The 22,119-nt window shown below is 35.1% G+C and overlaps 1 protein-coding gene, 1 long non-coding RNA gene and 1 pseudogene across 5 annotated transcripts; 1 reads left to right on the forward strand and 2 right to left on the reverse strand.

The window, feature by feature from the left end:
* Positions 1–2,877: 2,877 nt before the first annotated feature.
* On the forward strand, positions 2,878–3,266 carry LOC138330030 (uncharacterized). Its single transcript, XR_011209511.1, has 2 exons — positions 2,878–2,986; positions 3,099–3,266. It is a non-coding gene; the product is annotated as an uncharacterized lncRNA (long non-coding RNA).
* Positions 3,267–4,155: 889 nt separating this feature from the next.
* Positions 4,156–21,805, reverse strand: LOC138330028 (prestin-like). Of its 4 annotated transcripts, none has more exons than XM_069277386.1 (3): positions 21,640–21,805; positions 16,149–16,199; positions 4,156–6,850 (listed from the first exon to the last, which is right to left on the reverse strand). In XM_069277386.1, exon 3 carries the CDS (start codon positions 6,816–6,818, stop codon positions 4,779–4,781), a length of 2,040 nt encoding a protein of 679 aa, XP_069133487.1. In that variant the 5' UTR covers positions 6,819–6,850; positions 16,149–16,199; positions 21,640–21,805; the 3' UTR covers positions 4,156–4,778. The 4 variants fall into 4 exon arrangements, with proteins under 4 accessions (XP_069133487.1, XP_069133486.1, XP_069133489.1 ...); XM_069277385.1 differs by having other exon boundaries at positions 16,112–16,199; XM_069277388.1 differs by lacking the exons at positions 16,149–16,199; positions 21,640–21,805 and adding an exon at positions 9,281–11,777.
* On the reverse strand, positions 11,943–16,098 carry LOC138330029 (uncharacterized; annotated as a pseudogene).
* Positions 21,806–22,119: the final 314 nt, after the last annotated feature.

Genomic DNA, 22,119 nt, shown 5'->3' on the forward strand with positions numbered 1-22,119 from the left:
TTGTTAATACCTTGACCGAAATTCCTTGATGGTGCAAAACCCGTCAAATGACAAAGTCTAGTTTATATATATTTTCTTAACATGAATTAAGATTGTAAGGTAATTAAGCTTACATTTAAACGTCATTGTTCAATGTTTGTAGACGGCTTATTTATGTAAGTCTGAAATAATCTGATTTTCTGTCATCGGGCATTTTCAAGACATCTTCACCTGTACATTTCTTTGTCAAGAGGCTGCTTTTCTAATCGTAAGGCATATTAAGCGGGGCCCTTTCTGACGTGTTAGTGTTCTAGTTACTATGACGAGAACGACCAATATTAATTTCTTTGACATGATGGTAGGTAACGCGGATTGTATAAATGTTCATTAGAAATAGTCAGGATCACACAGGATCGGTTTGTTAAAAGGATGCATCCTCGTTATGGCGAGTTGTAGACACTAAGAAATCTGATCAATCATTTATTCCGTCTTTGCATATTACAGAGTTAACTCCCTTGCGGATAGGTATTGATTGTTACGTCATTATTTTGTGAGCGCAATTCACGTAGTTTTCTCTGAAAAGTATGACGTTACGCTCGCAAACACATGACGGCATAATCAATACCTACCCACAAGGGCAGATAACTTTTATGATATGCAAATACAGATTAGTGTAGATATAATTTGATTTGCATGATCCGTAGATTGCCATACATTTGAGTACATTATACATTTGTTGTATAAAGAACCGTAATAATTATGGAACATATTGTCAATGTTTGTATTATGTGTATCCATACAGGAACTCACTGAAGATGTAATGAAGTATAAATGTCTCGATATTTCTCTAGCTTCCTTTTAACACTTGAATTTCATGTTGGTGTTACAAAGAAAAAACATCTTAATTAATTTGTTTTTAAGAAAACAACAGGCCTACAAGTAATGAAAAGAAAACGATTACAATTGTTATAAAAATATATACATTTATGTATATGACTATAACTATTGTGAAATTAATAAAAAGAAACCAGTACAAAAATATATTGTCAGACACAGTTTGAAAGTGAAAATATCTTAATAATTCATATTCTGTATTAATGATGCACATATTAATATTACATTTATATCATTGCTTCGGTAATAACGTTTCAACATATAATGTTGTACATACGAGACATTTTGTAAGCTTCAATTTGTTGAAGATGCTCTACCGCTGAAGATTGGTATTTTCTTCTCTGTCAAAAACACGAGCAGACGAATAAGTATTTTTCTTCAGTTACAAAAGTTACTTAGCTTACACCATTACCACTACTGAAAAGTTTGAGCTTCCCATTTTACTTCAAGATGAAAATTTTGAACATAATTAATTGCATCGCGAAAAAAATCCGAGGCACTTTTTCCTGTATGGAATGAAGTACACTACTAATTGCATATGTACCAAAAGCAAAAGAAATTAGCTTATATTATTTTATGTGTTAATAAGACATTTATATACACAATTAAATCCCAATTATTGTTCAAATGAAGAGTATTATTTATGCTCTGTCGGCGATGGAACATCTTTGAGTGTCTTTGTATACTATATCCATACCTATATACAGTCATATACCTTAACAGTGATTGTATAACTAAACTATCATGTGTGAAATACTGCAATGATATTGTCCGTGGTATGCCCATTGAAATAGCTAAATTATTGGTTTTGTTTGAATAGCAAAGGACAAACCAAATTAAATGGTCTATAATATCAAAATAATTTTGGTTGGAAGACTATAAATTCATACTGGGATCGTTCATATTAATAACCAATTCTCAACTATTTCCTTGAATCAAAGAACAATTCATACAATGTCTTTTCTTATGCACCATAAAATGGCATATATTTGACCAAAAAAACCCAGTTGTTTTACAAGAAAAGATACAACAGGTGTCTGTGCCCATCATCACACACATTAATAATCCGACACTCTGGTGTCTCGCTGGTGATATGAAAATCCAGCATTATTATATTTCATGTTTGCGTCAGCTGTATTTTTGTGACGTTGATTGTAATAATCGGCAGTGTAACTTACCTAAGTGTGCGGTGACCGTGTATAGGGGAATTAATGTACATTATATTTTTATAACACTTACAGGAAACGCGTCAAGACTGTGCGACCGAGCGGAATATTACAAGCGCAATAAACTTTCAATAAAAGTTGCATTAGAAGTTACTCTGCCACACGTACCTAAGGCATGGTGTATGCATATTTGATTTTCTTTCACATACACACATGGCATAAAATTATCTGCAGTATGTATCCTATTGCTGAAGGTAGTTACTCGAATTGTTTTAAGGAACATGTGCTCTTTTATGCCCTACAGGTTGGGCATAAGAATTATACCTGCTGCCCCTATTGCATGATCGTAAAAGGCGATTAAAATTAGGATCTTATCCTTTTCCTTCCTAACGTCTCCCTTGTCACCACATGAGTTTGGGCCTTTGATTGAGTGCTCGCCCCTGTGAGGAACACCATGGGTTCTGGCCTCATGCTGAGACACACCATAGTCTATAAAAGTGGTAGTTTCTGCTCCTTCTTAGCGCTCAGCATAAAGGGAGTGGGACGACTGGTTCGCCGTTTATCAGTATAACGTGACCAGATGGGATGGGGCTTGGTGTCTTTGACAGCATGCTTCAGTGAAATAGCACTAGAAAAATGGCATCAGTTCCACTATACAAGAAGACACAACACGAATATACCACAATGTCCCAAAACACGCACCGCGCACTTCATACACGATACACACTGCATTCATGGGAGACCGTCCTTACATGAACATGGCCCTTAATAGGACGTTAATTAATCAATCAAACAAACAAGCTCCTTGGTCTAATGCGATAACACGAATAACACAAGGGGTGATACATCTACTCTCAAACCAAAAAATAATATCTTCATCTGGCGTTAGTTAACATAATCTCTGTATGGATATGAAGGTAGTTGAATGACCTGCTGACTTTTTGTAGGTTAATACGAGGAATTGTTAAACCTGAGAAAGGTGATATTCCCCAAGGCCTAAGGCCAAGGAAAATATCACCTTTCAAAGGTTTAACAATTCCTCGTATTAACCTACAAAAGGTCAATTATTGTTTTGTTATATGAAATGATACAAGTTTTGCTATTTAAAATTATTTTGAAGCAAGGGCAGCGCAATGACTAATTTCACAAAAAAGTCAAGAAAATCTTCATCCACGTATTCTCAGTACAATGTAGGTACTTTTAGTACTTCTATTATGCTTTTTGATACAGCAACATTTAACGTGTGTAAAATACCTTTCCTAATCCTACCACACTGTGGTAAATGTAGAAGAGACCGGGAATTCCCTATGTCTATTTATAACCAGGTAACGAGATTTGCAATGTCAACCTCTGAACAGGTGTTCATCGGTCTCGGGTTGACATTGCATTTTGTCAAGACCTGTCCAAGCGGTCTAAAACAATCAGAAAACGGCAAAACTCACAGTCATATAACAATATACATTTATGGCCCAGATGACAGTGTGATATGGAGGTTTATTTACACGAAGGTGTAATATTTCCTGAGGGCCTGCCCCAGGGAAATATAACATCTGATGGTAGATAAACCCTCATATCACACTGCTACCGGGGACATAAATTGTTTATTACACCGAAAATTCGAGATTCGTTAAACTGAGTTAAACATTCCAAGCTTAAACTTGCGATGACTTAGAAATGAAGTTTTACCCTTCGTCCGTCATTGTTGTACAATCGGACGGGAAGATAACTCCGTGTGAAAGATAGTCGATCACCATAGGGGCACGCGACACATGGAAATACGATGTTTTACTTCCCCCTAGGGAAATACGACGTTTTGTTTTCCTGTCATGTCATGTGTTTCAACTAATGAGGTATAATAATATATGATAAAGCTGAATTCAGTATTTGGTTAATATTACATGATAAAGCTGAATTCAGTATTTGGTTGATATTACATGATAAAGCTGAATTCAGTATTTGGTTGATGGTCTATGTTGAAGCTGAATTCATAATTTGGTTGACATTATAATGATAGAGCTGAATTCAATATCTTGTTGATATTAAATGATATCGTTGAGTTCAATATTTGGTTAATATATGATATGGTTTGAATTATATGTAATAGCTAAATTCAGTATTTGGTCGACATGCTAGTAGTTGAATTCTTTTTCAACTATTCTACCTTTATTTAACTGAAATACAAGAACTACTGAAAAGCATAAAATTTGAATAAAATGTTAACAATGACAAACGCAAAAACATTTCTATGGAAGCTCATGACAAGGTACAAATGTGATAATGCACTGTGTTGATCTACTGCGTCGATGACAACCACATCGACTGATGACATGTTATCGAATCCCAGAGTCTACTCTCTTGCATCGCTCAAACAAACACACTAACATTTAGAACATGCCCGTAGATGTTTCTTTCGGATATACACGTGCTAAATATACGTTGCGTAACTGTTATGTAGCTTTTTCTTCCAATCTGATTAAAACCAGATCTTCTGTACGCTTACACTAAACGAGATCTTTAGTATGCTTACATTATCACTTAGCATATTAAATATCTGGTTTTAACTAGATTGTTTTCCATCCATCTTTTCTACATTATGCCATAAAAATAGTTATTTACCAGCGTAAAAGCACTCAATGCAGGTTCAAAAAGTGAAAAAAAATTATACTAGATAAAACAAAACGACACCTAAGGCTTACAACAGCGAAGTAATATGCAGCACGCTATTTTCCTTTCTACAACCTAGATTAAAGAATGCCTACAAGCATACACGGCGTCGTTGAGGTCTAGAAACACTTTGTTGTCTTTGAACACCTCTGAGAGCATCTGTGTTTGTAAACTTGTTAACATGTAGCGGGAACAACATGCCAACACCACGGTGACGCTTGCTTTCCCGAACTCCTTGTTGATCTGAACAAGCGTTTTCATGCCGTTCATATCGATATAACTGACAAGAGAACAGTCAATGATCAGGTATTTGATATCGTTTTGATGGGTTTGTTGTTTAGCCCTTTCTATGTTTACACTGTAGTCAATGTCAGTTTTCATCTCCAGTGATTTAGCGAGAGCTCTAGGGTCACACACCTCCTTGTATAGCATTCGTTTGAAAATTGCCGACGTGGCAAAGTATAGTGACGCTTCCATTCGGAAGATTCTTATGTTTGGCAGTTGATGGAGTTTATGATATAGTGAAGAGTCTAAATACAGATCCTCATCCTTTGGTGTTGAAAGAGTATAGCTAGCTGCCATTTGACCTTGTATAGCAATCGTCAACAGTCCAAGTCCGATACCAGCGTAAAGAGCGTAAGGGATATCAATGAACACGCCACATACACAGGTTCCTAGCCAAATCACAAAATCGTATCTATTCATCCTCCAGAAGTTCGGTAGTTCAGACACATGCAGAAGCAGATCTTTAACAGCTATGATGACCATAGAAGAAAGAACAGGAAGCGGAAGCGACTCGAAGAGCTGTCCAACAACCATTAACACAAGTAGCATAATAACGGCTGAAAACAAACCATTCAATGTTGTTTTTGCACCCATCAAACTAAGAAGCATTGTTCGTGGAGGGGCAGTGCAGGAAGGAAAACATCGAAAAAACGAACTGCCCAGGTTTGCCATTCCATAAGCCACAAGTTCTTGGTTGTCGTCAATTTGGTAGTCATGCTTTAGCTCGCACGTCCGTGCCATTGCGATTGACAGTACAAACACCAAAATGGCGACTATAATAGCAGTCCCTATGTAATCAGAGGTTAAAACTGGCGCGCGAGGGACGGGTATGCCGGTAGGGATGTTACCGACTACTGGCACGTCGAAGTTTTGTTTGAACTTTCCGAAATGAGAAATGATTGTGGCAACGATGATCAGTAGTAGATCAATTGGAACAGGCATCTTCATCCTGTCTTTGAAGCGTTTGTTGATGCACTCCTTAACTAACAATAATATCGTCATTGACAGAATCGTGATGATTAACGAAGCCACGTTTATACGAGGAATAGCTTTGAATATTTCTATGTATGAACGAACCAGTTTACCGGCTCCAGTAAAGGATGGGATAGATATACCCAAAGCCTTTGGGATTTGGCTTGATGCGATGTGGACCGCACTGGCACATACAAAAGCGTGGATGAAGGAGGAGGACATGTATGAAGTGAGAAAGCCTAACCGTAATAAGCCCATTACCAGTAGTACAATCCCGACAATAAGAGACGCTCCTGAAGCTGCCATCACTTTGATGTCCATAAGTACGGCCTCGTCAAACCTATTATCTGTTTGCGTGACATTACCTGTCCCGTTCCAGATATCTGTTTGTCTCGCAAGACCACTGACTTGACCTTCAGCAATTTCCGCCGTGAAAAGCGCGATGACAGCATTAGTTCCAAACGAAGTATGATGAGACGTTCCGAACAGCATGTATAATATGATGGGGAAAAAGGATGTGTATAACCCAAATGCTGGGGCAAGAGAGGCAAGGATTCCGAAAGCAAGTCCCTGTGGGAAGTGTAGACAAGCAGCAGTTATACCACTGAGAATGTCCCCGAGGATGAATTCCCTTAGTTTATATGTTCTGATGACGTTGATTAAAGGGAAGTAAGAAAGAAACTTCCGGAAACAGGTTGCACCACTACATGTGAACTTGTCTTTAAATTTGTCTTGCCACGGCACGGTAACTTCCTCTTTCTTATATTCATCTCGGATTTGTTTCTGGGTGTGCAAATAACGTGTGAGATCTATCCTCTTTTCTGCGGGATGTTCAAGAAGTGCTTCTTCGTCGTCCATAGTCTTAGTGGGTATGACTGGCAATGGTATGTCTGTAAAATATAACAATGATAACAGAAATTAATACTTGCGGCACATGCAAAAGTTTAATCAATTAAAAAAAAACGTCAATCATAAGGCGGATCAGCATATGCATAGATAAAAGATACAGACTTTGTGCCATGACTATATTAACTTGATCTTATGCATATTAACATTAGAACAAGACACCACCGATAAATTTCTATTTAGGGAGTAGTGATTCACGTCAAGTGCCATATTACCGTAGAGCAGAATTGTTTTAGCGGAACTTTATTTTGGCGATTTGTCTGGTCCAGATGCAGATTGCCAAAGTTTAGCCCACAAAATATTTGCACCGCCAATTTAAAGGCCCACTACCTTTCCGAAACAAAAAAGGAGTTTCTTAAAAACCCTTTTAACATAAGGAAATGTCTATCGATGGCCTAAGATGAGGTTACAACACCAAACAAATGTAAATATTCTTGCGCAATCGTTGTTTACAGTGAAGATTCATTTCTCTGTTTTTGCCGTCTGGCGCAGTGATAGTAAACTAAAGTTCGGTAATTAGAACGACGGCGGGAAACATAATACGACCCGCGTTATAAAAATTAACATTTTCTTTATTTAAATTTAATTGTCCAGAAGGTCTGACAGGTATAATATTAACGAAAAGCTAATAACTTTTGCGACTCTACAAAATTATCAATCTCGTTTTACATTCCTGAGATAACGGTAACATAATTCAGTATACTACACTCTGGTCAATATATACTTTTAACCAGATTGCACACACACCCACGTGTAAATGAGTTTTTTTCAATACACATAGTGGTTTCCAATTATCTTAGGTAAGTTTCTGCTTTTACATCTACGGTAAGTAATTCTATTCTACAAATGAAACTTGCACTGTTAAATAAAGCATTTAAAAATGCATCTGGAAAACCATAAACAAAAAATCAGGAGGACCCTTTTTCTTTAATATGTACATTTTAAGACCATTTCAGTCGGTGAAAATGGTGGGGGGGGGGGGGGGGGGGGCAAAAAGACATGTTTGCCCCTCCCCCCGCTTCCTACGCCCTTGCGCACACTACACTTCATACACGCAACGCACCGCATATGGGAGACCGTCATTACATGACTGTTACATGGCTGTCACATGTACCTACTTACATGGCTGTTACATGTACCTCCTTACATGGCTGTTACATGTACCTCCTTAGATGACCGGTACATGGCTGTTACGTGTACCTCCTTACATGAACGGTACATGGCTGTTACATGTTCCTTCTTACATGACCCTATAAACTAGCTGTTTATATGACGTTAATGTAATCAAACAAACAAATCACGGTGTATGTGTGCGATACGGGGCTTCTTGCACGTCAACTCGACCCTAATTGAATACTGTATGGAAAGGTACAAGGGCTGAATATCACTGAACACATGTAAAACGTGTCATTAGTCAAGCGATTAAAGCCATAAAGTATGCACTTGTTTCACCATGGTGTTCGTCGTTCCACCCCTGAGCGCTAGTAAGACCTTTAGAAAACCGGAAGTATGTGGCATTACCTCTCTATGAATCCGACGTTATTTCACAACACTTATAACAGTGTTACTATGCATCAATACAAACACCGACTAGTATGACTTATACTATTACATAAGCACACTTCATATACTATAGTACATACCGATATCATTATCACACTGTACCTATCACTTTAATCTGTCGACGACTTACCTGTCGAAGGTCGCGTCACGCCCAATATGCACTACACTGTTTTACAGTCATCATTCCATGTGTTTTACTGATACGTTCGTGTGGTGTATATGTTGATGATAAGAACTTTGCTGTCCTAGTAAGTAACATTGATTATTGTGACTGGTGATAACAGTTCACTGCACAGTATCCACAGTATTAAGGTGTTTCCACGTGACAGGTACATTTCACAGTCACTCAATATTGACTTTAGGTATTGCGAGCCTTGTCACGTAGGTCCTCAATTAAAGAACAAGTACTTGTTTTTCGCAAAGGCACACATGTTTGCGTACACCATTACACGTTATACGGCGGATTGATTACTATTTACGGTCATTTCTAACACGTAAAACACCAAGAAGGATCTACTGACGATTTTTTTCATCAAGCAGATTGGGTACAGCTCTGGAAGACATAGGGGTGATGGATAGGGGGATCGGGTATTAATGAGCATTTTCAGGTGGTTTATTGTATCATTTTCCTGTTACATTCATTTATTGATTTAGCTAGATATCAATGAACGTTGATATCAGAGATAAATTGGCCTCCAATCGTTATACTCTTAGTTACCATTCGTATTAGATAGAGGCCAAACAGTAAGATTAATAATCTGTCGAATTGATAGCAACCACCATATAAAAGTTACGTGGGTTGACTGAACACCAGTTTCTCATCACGTATGTGTGTAATTAGTTCATCTCACCTAAAATCAATAAATCAGATAAGATATCAACTGCCTTTCAGGTAAGAGATTACCTGCCAAAAGAAAATAAAAATCAAACATGACTGGTTTCTTCGGCGGCATGCTTCAGTGATATAGCACTATAAAATGGGCAACAGTTCCACAAAATACGAATATACTACAGTCTCCCAAAACACGCACCTCGCACTTCAAACACGCTACACAATGCATATATCGGAGGCCGTCTTGCATGACCCTGGCTGTTAATAGGACGTCAAAATAATCAATCAAACAAACAAATTAATCTAAAAGCTTTAAACGCTCTTTAACACCGATTGTAACGTGACGCTACCCAAATTGGTACATTGTACTCTACCCAAGGTGTTACACTTTTAATGTATGAAACAGAATTTTCAGTTTTAATACAATCTCAATTGACAATAATTTTTCTGAACAAAGGTACTTAATAGTAAATGTGGCATTTTCCATATTTCATATTGTTTCCTGTTTTTAATTCTTTCTACCTCAAAATAAAGAAATTATGATTGTGACAACCCTAAAAACACTATAGTTTTCAAGACAAGGAAAACAGTTGCTGAATGGGATATTTTTGACAGATACTTGACTTTAATAAACTAAAACATGTTTGAACTTTCCTTAAATATCTTCAAAACTTTTTTTTCACTTGTAGATATTTATTAATCGATCAATCAAATCAAATTTAGGAGGTGTATCATTATGGGTATTCGAAACGGCTGAACACAGTGCTGGATCGGGGATGCTACAAAGTTAAGTATTTATACATTTATGTACTGCTGACTTGTAAACAAATGATCAAATTAAAGTCATCTATTCTGGATTCAAGCACAAGAAAAACGTGTTCCAGTTTGGGTAGCGTCACGTTATATTAGAACATACCATGATTTACTCAGAACTATTCACTGAAAAATTATAATTCTTGGTAGCTCTGTCTATAGCCATCAACTGATACTCACCTAGTCTTGACATCTCTTTTGTTACCAATAAGTCACACACAGATATTATGGTTTAATGTATTTGTTACTTACTGTTATTACCATGGTCACCGTTTATTTATCAGAATCTGTCAAACCGGCTAGTGTAAAGAAATCGATCACTTCTGCGTATTTGCTCTAATTGGAAGAAAGCTAATTGTACATATTCTGATTGGTATACTACATTGACTGGACTACTTATTGATTAAGGTTCGTCAGACATACCGTAATAATAACGAAATGTTTATAATGTTTATGTTGAAATTGACTCTACAAGTCAAAATAACAAATGAAGTCGGTTAGATCTGAGTGAGTAGATGGAAATAATGACAACTCATGGCCAAATTGTTCAAAAAGTGTTTAGTCTTAAAACAGTTTAACATATTTATATCAAGAAAGCATAATTCTGCCCGTTAAAACTAACAAATTTTCATTGTTTTTCTGAGACACTCCATTCTTTGTTTATCATATATATACTCGTATATTTTGCATCAAACTGATATATAAAGTATATTTGGCTCTGACTGTACCGTGTATATTACAACTAGTTTAGTTTAAACATATTTGATTGTTAATACAAAAGGCAAAGGGATAAGGCAAAAGTTATAACAACTTTTAAAAAGCCTTCTCCTAACTTATAATGACGAGACAATTGACAATAGACCTACACAATATTAATAATATTAAATACAAAATTGACATTTTTATAAAAACTAAATCTTTTGCTGGACTTTAAAAATGATCCACATGTCTGAAAATACTTTCAATTGGTTTATATGTTCAGCAAATAACTCGCTGCCACATAGCAAAGCTTTCAAATTAACATCAATATTAAAGTTTCTTAAGTTATCTAGTAAAATAATTCTGCCATTCACATACTTATTACAATGGAAGAAAAATGATAGGCACTCTCACACTTATGACCTCAGATACAATTTGGGCTGTTGATTACTGTTGTCAGGATTAAATGTCACTAGCCAAGTTTTGGCCCAAACGTTCAAAGATTCTAGGTCCCCGTAAACACTTTGTTCAATATCTTGACAGGAATATGAAGAAGAAAGGAGAGATGTATCGTCAGCAAAGAGTCGTGAAAGTGATTATAAAGTGTCTGCAACATATTTATATGAATAAGAAATAATAAAGATCCCAGAATGGAGCCTTGAGGCACTCCTGCCTCAATAGTACCTAAATAAGAAGAAGAGTTGTTAACAAAAACTTTCTATTTACGATTTTCAATATAATTTTCAAGCCATTTCAAAAAGGTACCCGAAAAAACCATATCTCCTTAATCTTACAAGTAGTCCTCTATGCCATACATGATCAAAAGCTTTAGAGATATCGACAAAATATTAAACAGGTGTGTTTTCTTTCTTCGAGTGACATGCAAATCTTATGATACAATTCAATTAGTTGAAATACTGTGGAATGACCAGGCATGAATCCTGACTGAGGCTGATAAAACAGAGAATTTTCTAACAAAAAGTTATGCATATGGTTTCAAATATAACTCTACCTCAAATACTTTGAACGATATAATTAAAATACCTCGAGAATTTGTCAATGTTTATAAAAGAGATATGTAGAACAATACATTTATGCTATAGTTAGATGGAGTAAAGAATTAGCCTATTCATTTTGGTCTTGTATGGAGAGACTAATGTCAGTAACGTTTTCAATTTTCTAAACTCCAACCAGTGAAGAATCCGATTTTCACGATGGACCCATCACAATTATCTAAATACATGTAGATCTAAATATGTGCGTAAAATACCGTTAACATAAAACATATAATTGAATAAACATTAAAGCAAGTTACAGCATAACAATGGCACATACCGGTAACAAAAGCCACGTCACAGGCAGAATTTTTTATGTAGCTTGTCTACAGAATTCAATCCTAGATAAATGGATCTGGTATGGCCCTAGATATGGTGATCCGGAAGGTTTTCGATGTCATTTGATAGGGATCTTCAACGGGTTTGTCGAGAATTACAGGCTTCTATCTACCTCTAATTTACGAAAAATTGGTCATTACAATCAAACTTTCATTTTTAAATCGGCAGCAAAATGGAAAGCATGTAGTTGATAATTGATTTCATTCAATACCGCACACATTGCGTATGAGATTTTAACTGAATAAATAATTATGCAAAATGTTCAATTAGAATAATGTCAATGTTTTTATCATATATGAAAATCACATAATGTCCAACAGGCAGCTATCTTGAATTTTGACAATGGAAGTCTGTTACCCTGCAGAAATTACTGAAGAGGTCTTTGTCATAGGTACAATGTATGGCGTATATCGACCCGTGTCGACCTAGAGGCAACCGTTTTCATAAAATATAATAATTATGATACTAAAATATATCAAAATATGAAGTGTCTGAATAGATATGTTTTACATCTACTATATCCATAATTTTACTTGCGAAAACAATAATTTAACTATAGCAGCAGATAATGACTGCACAGACTTAAAATATTATTTAAAAACTACTTTGTTTTTCAAAGAGCGCATTACAGGACCAACTCTGATTCTCTTTGTAAAAAACAATTTTGTCTACTCCTGAAAAGTGGTTCTCTGTTATTATAAAAGGAAGAAAACGTATTTGATAATTTTTCTAATTAAATCCCTCACCTACTGCGTCTGAATCGATATTAGAACAAACTTAAGTACCAGAGGGATCTTGTTTGTTCATGTGATCTAGTCGTCGTTCAGTAATCGGGAGGTACAAATATTTTCTAATAGAATCCCTTTTGTCATGTTTGAAAGATATTTTCAGTTTTGAATTAAGTGATATACATTTTGTATTATAAATGTTCCTTTTATCATTTAGAAAAAATCTATCAGTTTTTAGTTCATCTGAGGCGACGTCTCATGGTGACCTTTTCCAATCGCCATTTGTCTGTCGTCGTCCGTCGTGCGACGAACAACAATTTACATTTCCGACTTCTTCTCCAAAAGCGCTGAAGCATTTACAATGAAATTTAGCACAAACCTTCTAAGGCATAAGGCCAATCAAAATTGTGAATTATATGACCCCCATCCCCCAGGGGGCTGTGGGAGGGGCCAAAAGGGGTAAAATTGACAAAAAATTCAAAACTTTTCTTCTCCACTCACAGATGTGGTAGAATCGAATACTCTTCATGGATAGAAAGGTCTCAAGGCCCTCTACAAAAAGTGTAAATTGGGGTCTCGGGTTTTCCCCTTGGAAGAGGGTTAAGTTTACTATAGTTTATATAAGGAAAAACATTTTTGAGCATTATTTGGTCATTTGTAATAGTATATTAGTCAAACGTTGTCAGAATTATCCCTATGAAATGACCATTGAATCCTACTAACAAATTTTCTATGACTGGGGACAAATTAGCTAAAACTTCAAAAATCTTCTGAAATTCTGGAACTGGTAGAATCAAAATTTCATCAGCAAACCTGTCAAAATTAAACAAATCTACTATTAATATGAATCAGTTGTGATAAAATGCATTCATTGTAGTGAATGTCAATTGTCATGTTGTATGAAAACATATTCAAAGAACCATTTCAAATCATGAATAAATTAAAATGTTCATAATTATAAACTTAGCAATAATGTATTTATTGTTTACTTAAATTATTATAGTTAAATCAGTGTGTAGTCTTACTATTTCAATAAAATAAAATATACTGTTTATTTCTTTTTTTTCAACACAAAAAGATGCCAATCAATATCTGATGAGATGATTATGCACTTTAAATGAAGGAAAACAATCATGTTTATTCTGAAATTTTACTTACCTTGTAATAAATTTCACAACCTGCTGAGCTTCATCATAGGTAACAACATGCTTTGGTGTTCGACTGTTGTTTCCATGGACTCTGGACACTGCTCCTTCTTTGTATAAATTTTTCCTAATATGTTTCAGGAATCTGTCACCAATGTTATTGACAAACAGCAAACACTCTTTGCATACAGCTAGGTAAATTCAGAAATTGATAGTCCAACCTGTGTCTTTTCCTGTCTTTACCTCCCTTGGTTACTTCACCTTTACTAGCACCACAAGCTTGAAGTTGGCCCATTATAAAAACATCACATGCGTCCTTGTCCATTGCAGACCCGTTGATTCTGTTTTCCACGATATCATCTGTGCGAAACTGGCGTTAACATTGGCATACATTTCTGGATGTCCTTTCCTGAACACTATCTATCCTGTCCGTGTTTACAATCTGACATCTGTTATCTGCTAAAAAGTCTCTTTCACTTTCATTTTCATCTCTATCAAAACTCTTAATCTGCTCTGTATAACAGGACTATGTAAAACATCATGATCACCTACCTCAGCATCATCGAAATCGATGTCAGAATCAGTTTCTAGTTCAACACAATCACTAGACACACGTGTGCATGCTGCTAATGGCGCCGTAGATAGGTATCGGAAAGGGAAAAAACTCGCTGAACTCCTCGTCGATTTGATGTTGTAAAGACACATCACTAGATACACCAATGGTGCAAAAATCCGCCGTTAAATGCGACATAATGGCACTTACATTATAGATATAGAACGTGTAATCCACTTGGTCCAGAATTGTCAAAATCAACACACGGCAGACGACACCGTACATGTGTTTACTTCCTGTTCGTGTGTAACGTACGCATCAGCGGGGTGATGCGTGGAAGCCCGGACAATCTAAATATACCCTTCGCTTCAAAGTCGGAATACAGCTTAAATACAGCACATATCACGGTATTTCATAACGATGTATCAAGATGCTATTCATATGAGTTTATAAAAGGCATAAAATAAACGTATTTACAATCAGCATTTATATGTTTTCTCCATCGAAACATGTGAAGTGACAGATCACTGACGGCTGGAACTCAACTCGACACCAACAAATATTAACGTCACGGAATTCCCTTATTTCTCCATTTTCATTTGTAAAGCTGTAAGGGCCCTTTTTTCAGCCGCCGGCTCAAATACTCTTCATAGTCTATGGAAAGTTCATGAGTTCCTTTACAAAAATTGTGAATTATATGATCCTGGGGTCTCAAGTTTCTCCCTGGGGAGGGGATCAAGTTTACTATAGTTTATATAAGAAAAACACATTTATGAACATTATTTGCTTAGTTTTCATAGGAAATTAGTCAAACTATGTTAAAAGTATAAGCCTGAGAAAGCATTTTAACATTTTATCAATATTGCACCTAGCTGACCTTCAGGGGCCAGAGGGGCGGGGCCAAAATGGGTAAAAATTGCCAAAATTTCAAAAATCTTCTGAATTCACAGATTTGATAGAACCAAATAATTTTCATAGATTGAAAAGTTAAATTTGTAAAATCACTGACTGACTTCAAAGGCCTGATGGGCCAATAAATAGTTTTTATGTGTCTTTGTTTCAATCTGTATCCGAACTCAGGTGACCGTTAAGGCCCATGGGCCTCTTGTTATCATGTATTAAATTATATAATGCTGTTGTTGACCTGCAACATCTATCCTACGTCATGGGACAGGTTACCTGCTTGTATATATCGCGGACAAGAATTGTACGTGATGCGACAGGCGGAATGTGATCATAACCTTTGACCTGACATTTTATCTGTTCATATTGCAAGTTGGGACGGATGGGTACATAACATTGCTGACAGACCAATATTGCAATTTTTTGGAAAGTTATGAAAGGTCATTTTTTCCGAATCCTATATGTATCTTTATCTTCTTTGTCCCTTATACAGCGTATCGTAGAAGTTTGTGAATGTTATTCCTGAGATTGAAAAAAATATAAGCAAAATGATGGCCAATTCTTATCTTGAAAAAGTTTTCAGTGTTTTAAGTGAAACGTGTTTGTACTACTCACCTGTATTTTCTGAATTAGTTTTATTTTCCATAATCACCTTGTAGATCAGTTTGATTATCACTTTTCCGCAAGTCGGATCTCGAGGAATCTAAAATAAAATGGATAAACGTGAACGATGATATACAATATTTATTTAAAACCAGTCATCCTAGCATATTTCATGACGAATACTTACCATAGTAAGCGATGAAAATATAGCATTATTGGGGGGAATTTCCACAGGGGGCCAACCCAGTGAAAATATATGGTGTCATACATATTTTGTATTTGTTGGATGGACTGATGAATATATATAACAGTTATGTGATTTTTTTTCAGAAAATACGAGATTTGATAATTTATGAAAAAAATCGGGATATTTTAATTCTACAAAACAGAGATATTAATAGTAAATATCCAAATTTTTCATCCATTTTCATGCATTTGGCCCCCTGTGGAAATGTCCTGTCTTACTAACCGACTATGCGGTCAGCATGCGCTAGACCGAAATGTGCTGGTTATACTACATATATATGTTTGCCAACTTTATCACTTTATCGGCGTAACAGGTTTTGTGTAATACAAATATTTTTCCATGCGCAGAGGCAAAATTTTTATTTTCATCTTTTATTTTCTACCTATATTCTTTTACATCTAATATATATTATAAATGGATAAAAACATTAGTTGTGCATTAGTGTGGTAAAGATATACTGAAACATCCAATGCATGTTACCACACACAAATAAAAACATACTGCTTTAGCGTCACACTGAAGACGATTGAACAAATTCACTTTTTTTAGAAATTTGCTTCTTCTGCTTTCTGGTATTGCTTTTTAATATGTATGATTAGTAAAAACTAAATTTTCTGGACATCTGTCAACAAAATAATGGGTATTATAAATGTAGATAATCATCCTTGCAGTCGATTAATATCTTTTCTTAGTCACTTTTCAAACCGTTTGTGATGGGCGGCGCATACTAATTATATGGTGAAAGTTTACACCTTTGTTCGCATACACTCGTATTGATCTAATGAACATAACTTTAGTTTGTCATCATGTAACTGTCATTTGAAAAGGTTAGGGGTCACCTGCCCGATCATGTGGGTTTTCAACGGGCTCTCCGGTTTCCACCCATAATAAGATCTTATCGCGCGCTTAAATCCGGGCCATCGAGTGTGACTTGCATAAGTTGTATAACTGGTTTCGTAAATCGATGTAAAATAAATAAATTTTATGTTTTTTATGTCATTTTAAACAACGCGGACAAACACTAACCAACTCTGGGCTGGGAAATGAAAATGTCTTATAAATTCTTTTCATAATTTTTGACAATGGATTTTGTAGCATTTATTTGCTAATGTTGAATTAAATATTTATTGCGTCACTGGCATTTTATTCATGGTTCGAGTACTCGATACATAATGTCAAGTAGTTGCCGGGAACTCACATCTTTAACTGTTAAATGGACATAAAAGGTAAACAAAGAAACAACACTTTTGAGATATGGTTATATTAAAATCTACTAAGGAAAAATTGTCGAGTTTATTACGGATTTTCAGACAGATGCAGGAAGCAGTATTGGGGGATTGAATCTGAATTAAACACGGAAAAGTTAACGCTCTTATCAAGCGTGATAAGTATATAACGCGTCCTCTGCTCTGCTATTAAATCTTCGTTTTCTGATATGGTTAGGCTACTGAGATAAATTCAAATGATTCGATATATTACATTTACTGCAGAGTCAGACGTTCCATAATGGGACCTTTTCGTCCTTTAACTTCCACATCAATGAATTGTATTCTTTGTCCTTGAGATAATTTTTCACTTAGACAGACGTCATGGCTTTATTAGCAGCAAAAGGTTTGTGTACGATTTGTGCCCTGTTTGATATTAAGTTGTTTAACATAATCGGCAGTATTCGACGTCACATAGCAACATATTGGTTTGACAAAGTCACTTAATAACCTTGGGCTTTAAGAATACTTCTCAAAAGACTAGAACTGATCTTTATACACGTGTGAATATTATCAATTTGTAAAAGTGATTTTAAATCTGAATATAATAGAGAGATACAGCATCTAGACCAAAATCATCCTTTTAAACAACTTTTGTTCATCAATGTAAAAGGACGTGGGACAGTGGGTAAGATCGGTTCCTAAACTGAGTCCTTATATAATGTAATGAATTACATGTGCGTTATTAACATGTCGTTTGGATCATGCATTTACATAATGTATTGATTCCGTAATGTGTTTCAGCGTGATATCAAAGAGTTAGCAGCCGATGTAACGAAAGACCGGATCTAATATGATTACAGCTCAAAACCCTATTATTCGTTACATCAAACGTATCTAGAATGCAAAGTGGTTTGGAATGGATCTTAATGAGATCTTATCAATGTCTTACTATTATTATTATTTTTAAAAGTTAATCCTTAGCAATATCAAATGTTTAAAATATGTTGTACAAGTTTAACGTAAAGATCATACTACCTACCGTAAGTTGCTTTCACTGGGGAAGCAATAGGGAAAATTTGATTTCATAAATCCGACTTTTTGATTAGCAGATTATTTTTCTTCGTGTAACTAAAGACAAAATACGAGAATAGCGAGAAAACCTGATGTTATCATGATGTCACAATAGTGAGGTCGACATTGCGTACTGATTTGGAAAAAATGATTTATTGGAATATCAATAGAAGCGTACATTTAAACATATTTTACTTTATGAGATAGACTGAAAAATTTATCATAAGCAATGATGTTACAATCTTTTAACTTAATCGGGGTATGAATAAAATTTTGTTTCGAAACGTTTGTGAGAATCCGCTACGTATCAATGCTAAAATAAATGCAAATTAAGCAGCTTGCACAAATAATTCATGTATCGTTATTGATTTAAAACTATGAAAACAACTTCCAAATTAATAATTTTTAGATATGTTTTTTAATTGAATACCCCAAAACTTTGAAGATGGAGAGCTGTTGGTTTTGATTGGTTGCATGAATTTGCTTCACGTCCCATTTAATGTTACAACGGATACAGTAAGTATCCTTATATGACGGGGCAGAATCAAGAGCAGATTTTATATACTATGGCTTGTATCGGCAACGGAACAGAACCTCAAACCTTTCACATAGAGATGGGCGCTTTACTCGGGGCTAACACTAGGGCGCTATCAAATAAGACGTTAGGAAGAAAGAATGTCAGTGAGGAAGAAGAAAAGATCCTCAATTTAGTCGTCTTTTATGTTAGTGGAATAGGGGACAGATAAGCAAAATCGAAATGTCCATAACAAACATTACAAATAAAATTCTATCATTTTATTGTTGTTATAATGCTATACATATCTATAAAATGTACAATGGAACATACCAGGTGTCAGATTCAATGAAAGATTAGCGCAATCCTAGAGCACCTTTGGGAAAGTTTCTGTTCCTTTAAGTATTTAAATGGGTTATAAAATTGGGTTTTTGATAGTGAGAGCTTCTACCATGAAAGTGGCATATCTGTCCTCACATTGATATCAGAATACGCCGTTAGAACTTACCTGGTGTTACTGAATCTGTATTAAGCATGCATGATGTATGAATCTACAGTCCTGTAAAGCACATTAGACAGCCTTTCTGGTTTAGGATTTATCTTATTTTTAAAAGAAGAAAATAAATGCTCTGATGGCGACAGGTGCAACATACAATGTGACAAAGGCAGTTTGACCAGAGATTATTACTTTCGTTAGTATAATACAAAAAAAAGTTGTTACTGATATAGCGGACAGTAAGTCTTTTGCACTTAAAATATCTTAGCGTGATTTAATAAGCCCTCCCCCCTTTTTATCATTTTAGTGTATTTCATTTTTTTTTTTTTTTTGCTTGTTTTCGTTCTTTGGTTTTTTTTGGGTTTTTTTTGTCATCTTAAAGCATATCCTAAAGTTGATATTTTTCTCTATTTATCAAGGAATCAAACCCCGATATCCAGCTGAAGTTTCAGTTACTTTATTAGCTTAAGTTTATAACCTACCTCTAATATATTATGGATCTGGTAATGAATATTTTCTTATGATACAGCGCACGATTTCCTCTTCCTCATCAATAAATGTGGAAGTTAAAATGGCTTATCAAACTGTGTGGATGTGAACCTATTTATCTTCCGTGCTATAACGCTATAACCTACAAGGTGACCCGTTCTATACTTAACTCTATTCAGTACCGCCGATTTCTCTTAACGTTTATTCTTAATTCACGAACACTGATAACCTAGTTTTTTAAACACATGTAGGTTATCTAAGTTGTACTTTAGACTCCAAATTGTTTATTTTTGAACGATTATTTCACATAGTGTCATCACTAGCGATCTCTATTTTTGTTTTCTATTTTTTAGATATAATAATGTGTATTTCCTGTTTTATTTAGCCATCGTTAGTGTTAATAATCGTGTTTGTTCTTCTGTTACTGGTTCTTATAAACAATAGTGTTTGGTTTCGTAAATCCGTTGTTTTATCTATGTATTGTTCTTTATTTTCTTTTATTTGTATGCTGATTGCTGTGTAATTCGTAATGTTTTCATCAGGATATTCTATAGTTATATGTTAAATGTCTAGGGTCTAAATAGTTTCTAGTATTTATTTCTCTGTTCGTATCAGTATATTATTGTGGAATTTGTGGTATTGCTAATATAAGTTTGATCACTCTGTACCGGGTAAATTGTATACACTTAGTAGTTTGACCATTCCATACCGGTTAAATTATTTACGGTCAGTAGTTTGACCACTCTATACCGGTCAACCGATCAACGATCATGTACATGGCAACTGTAGTTGTATAGAAATATATCAGACACCCTAGCTCCTTCACTATCTGTATAACCTACTACTTCATTGAACAAAGGTCGTCTTCAATGGTGTGTGAGTTGACTTGTAGTAAAAGACTTTAAGTCAGTAGCGGCTCAAACTATGTAGCCATTCGTACGCTTTCTAAATTTTATTCAGTTTTCATAAATCTAGTTTTGATTTTCGAATGTTTCTAAATAACATCGAAATTTATATATTAAGTCATATAATGTTTTGTGTGAAAGCGAATTTTGACCCGACACATTCTCTAAATGGAATCGCTTCATTCATTCTATCTTAACACTCATTAAGGACAAAAGCACCTTCTATTTCTATGCATTTCGTTTGGGATGCATCCCCTTGTAAACATTTGTTTTGTGTGAAAGCGAATTTAAGCACGTATTATCTATGTGACAATTAAAAGTTTTTTGTTTATTTTAGAAAATATTTTATGAAAACTAAAAAAAAAAAAAAAAAAAATGAAATGAAAATAATATACAATAATGTATAAATCGACCACAACGATATCTAATTTCTTCTATGGCGAGAAATATTCGATCAGTGTGTATACATATTTTAGTAAAATGGTTAAACAACTTTATATCTTCAGTGTAAAAGTAATTCAATGATGTGGATACGCTACTTATTACTCTGCCCAGTACAATTAAATATGATTTTAATTTGTAATATCAATTTATGTTATAAATCACTTACCTGATAATGCTGAGTGATGGGATTGTCAGTAAGGTTCAGCTTTCTGACGATCGACCTCCCTCGCCTAACACTCAGATCCTAAATCACACCTTGATCCTCCTCCGTCACTCTGATAAGAGGCGGAAATTTTACATAGTGTGTCCTTCCTGACAATAAACGATCTGACGACAATACACATAGCAAAGTGGATTTGAAAATTGACATTTATGCAACTGCGCATGTACATATCGTAAGTGATTTATTTGTTCCGGTGTTTTTTTCTGTCCAGATTTGCATAATTTTATCTGACGTATCTAGGTCTGTAATGCAAACATCCATATCAATATATGTATTCAGTTTAATACCAATGGAAAAAAATGGAAAAAAAAAAGTATTCGGATCAGGGTGATGAATGGCAGGAACACTTATATTTCATCATTTCGACGGTGACATGTGTTTTCAATAACTAGATTACAAGAAAAAAGATTAGCAATATCAAAA

This window comes from Argopecten irradians, chromosome 8 (assembly GCF_041381155.1).
Source record: "Argopecten irradians isolate NY chromosome 8, Ai_NY, whole genome shotgun sequence".
Classification (NCBI taxonomy): Eukaryota; Metazoa; Mollusca; class Bivalvia; order Pectinida; family Pectinidae; genus Argopecten; species Argopecten irradians.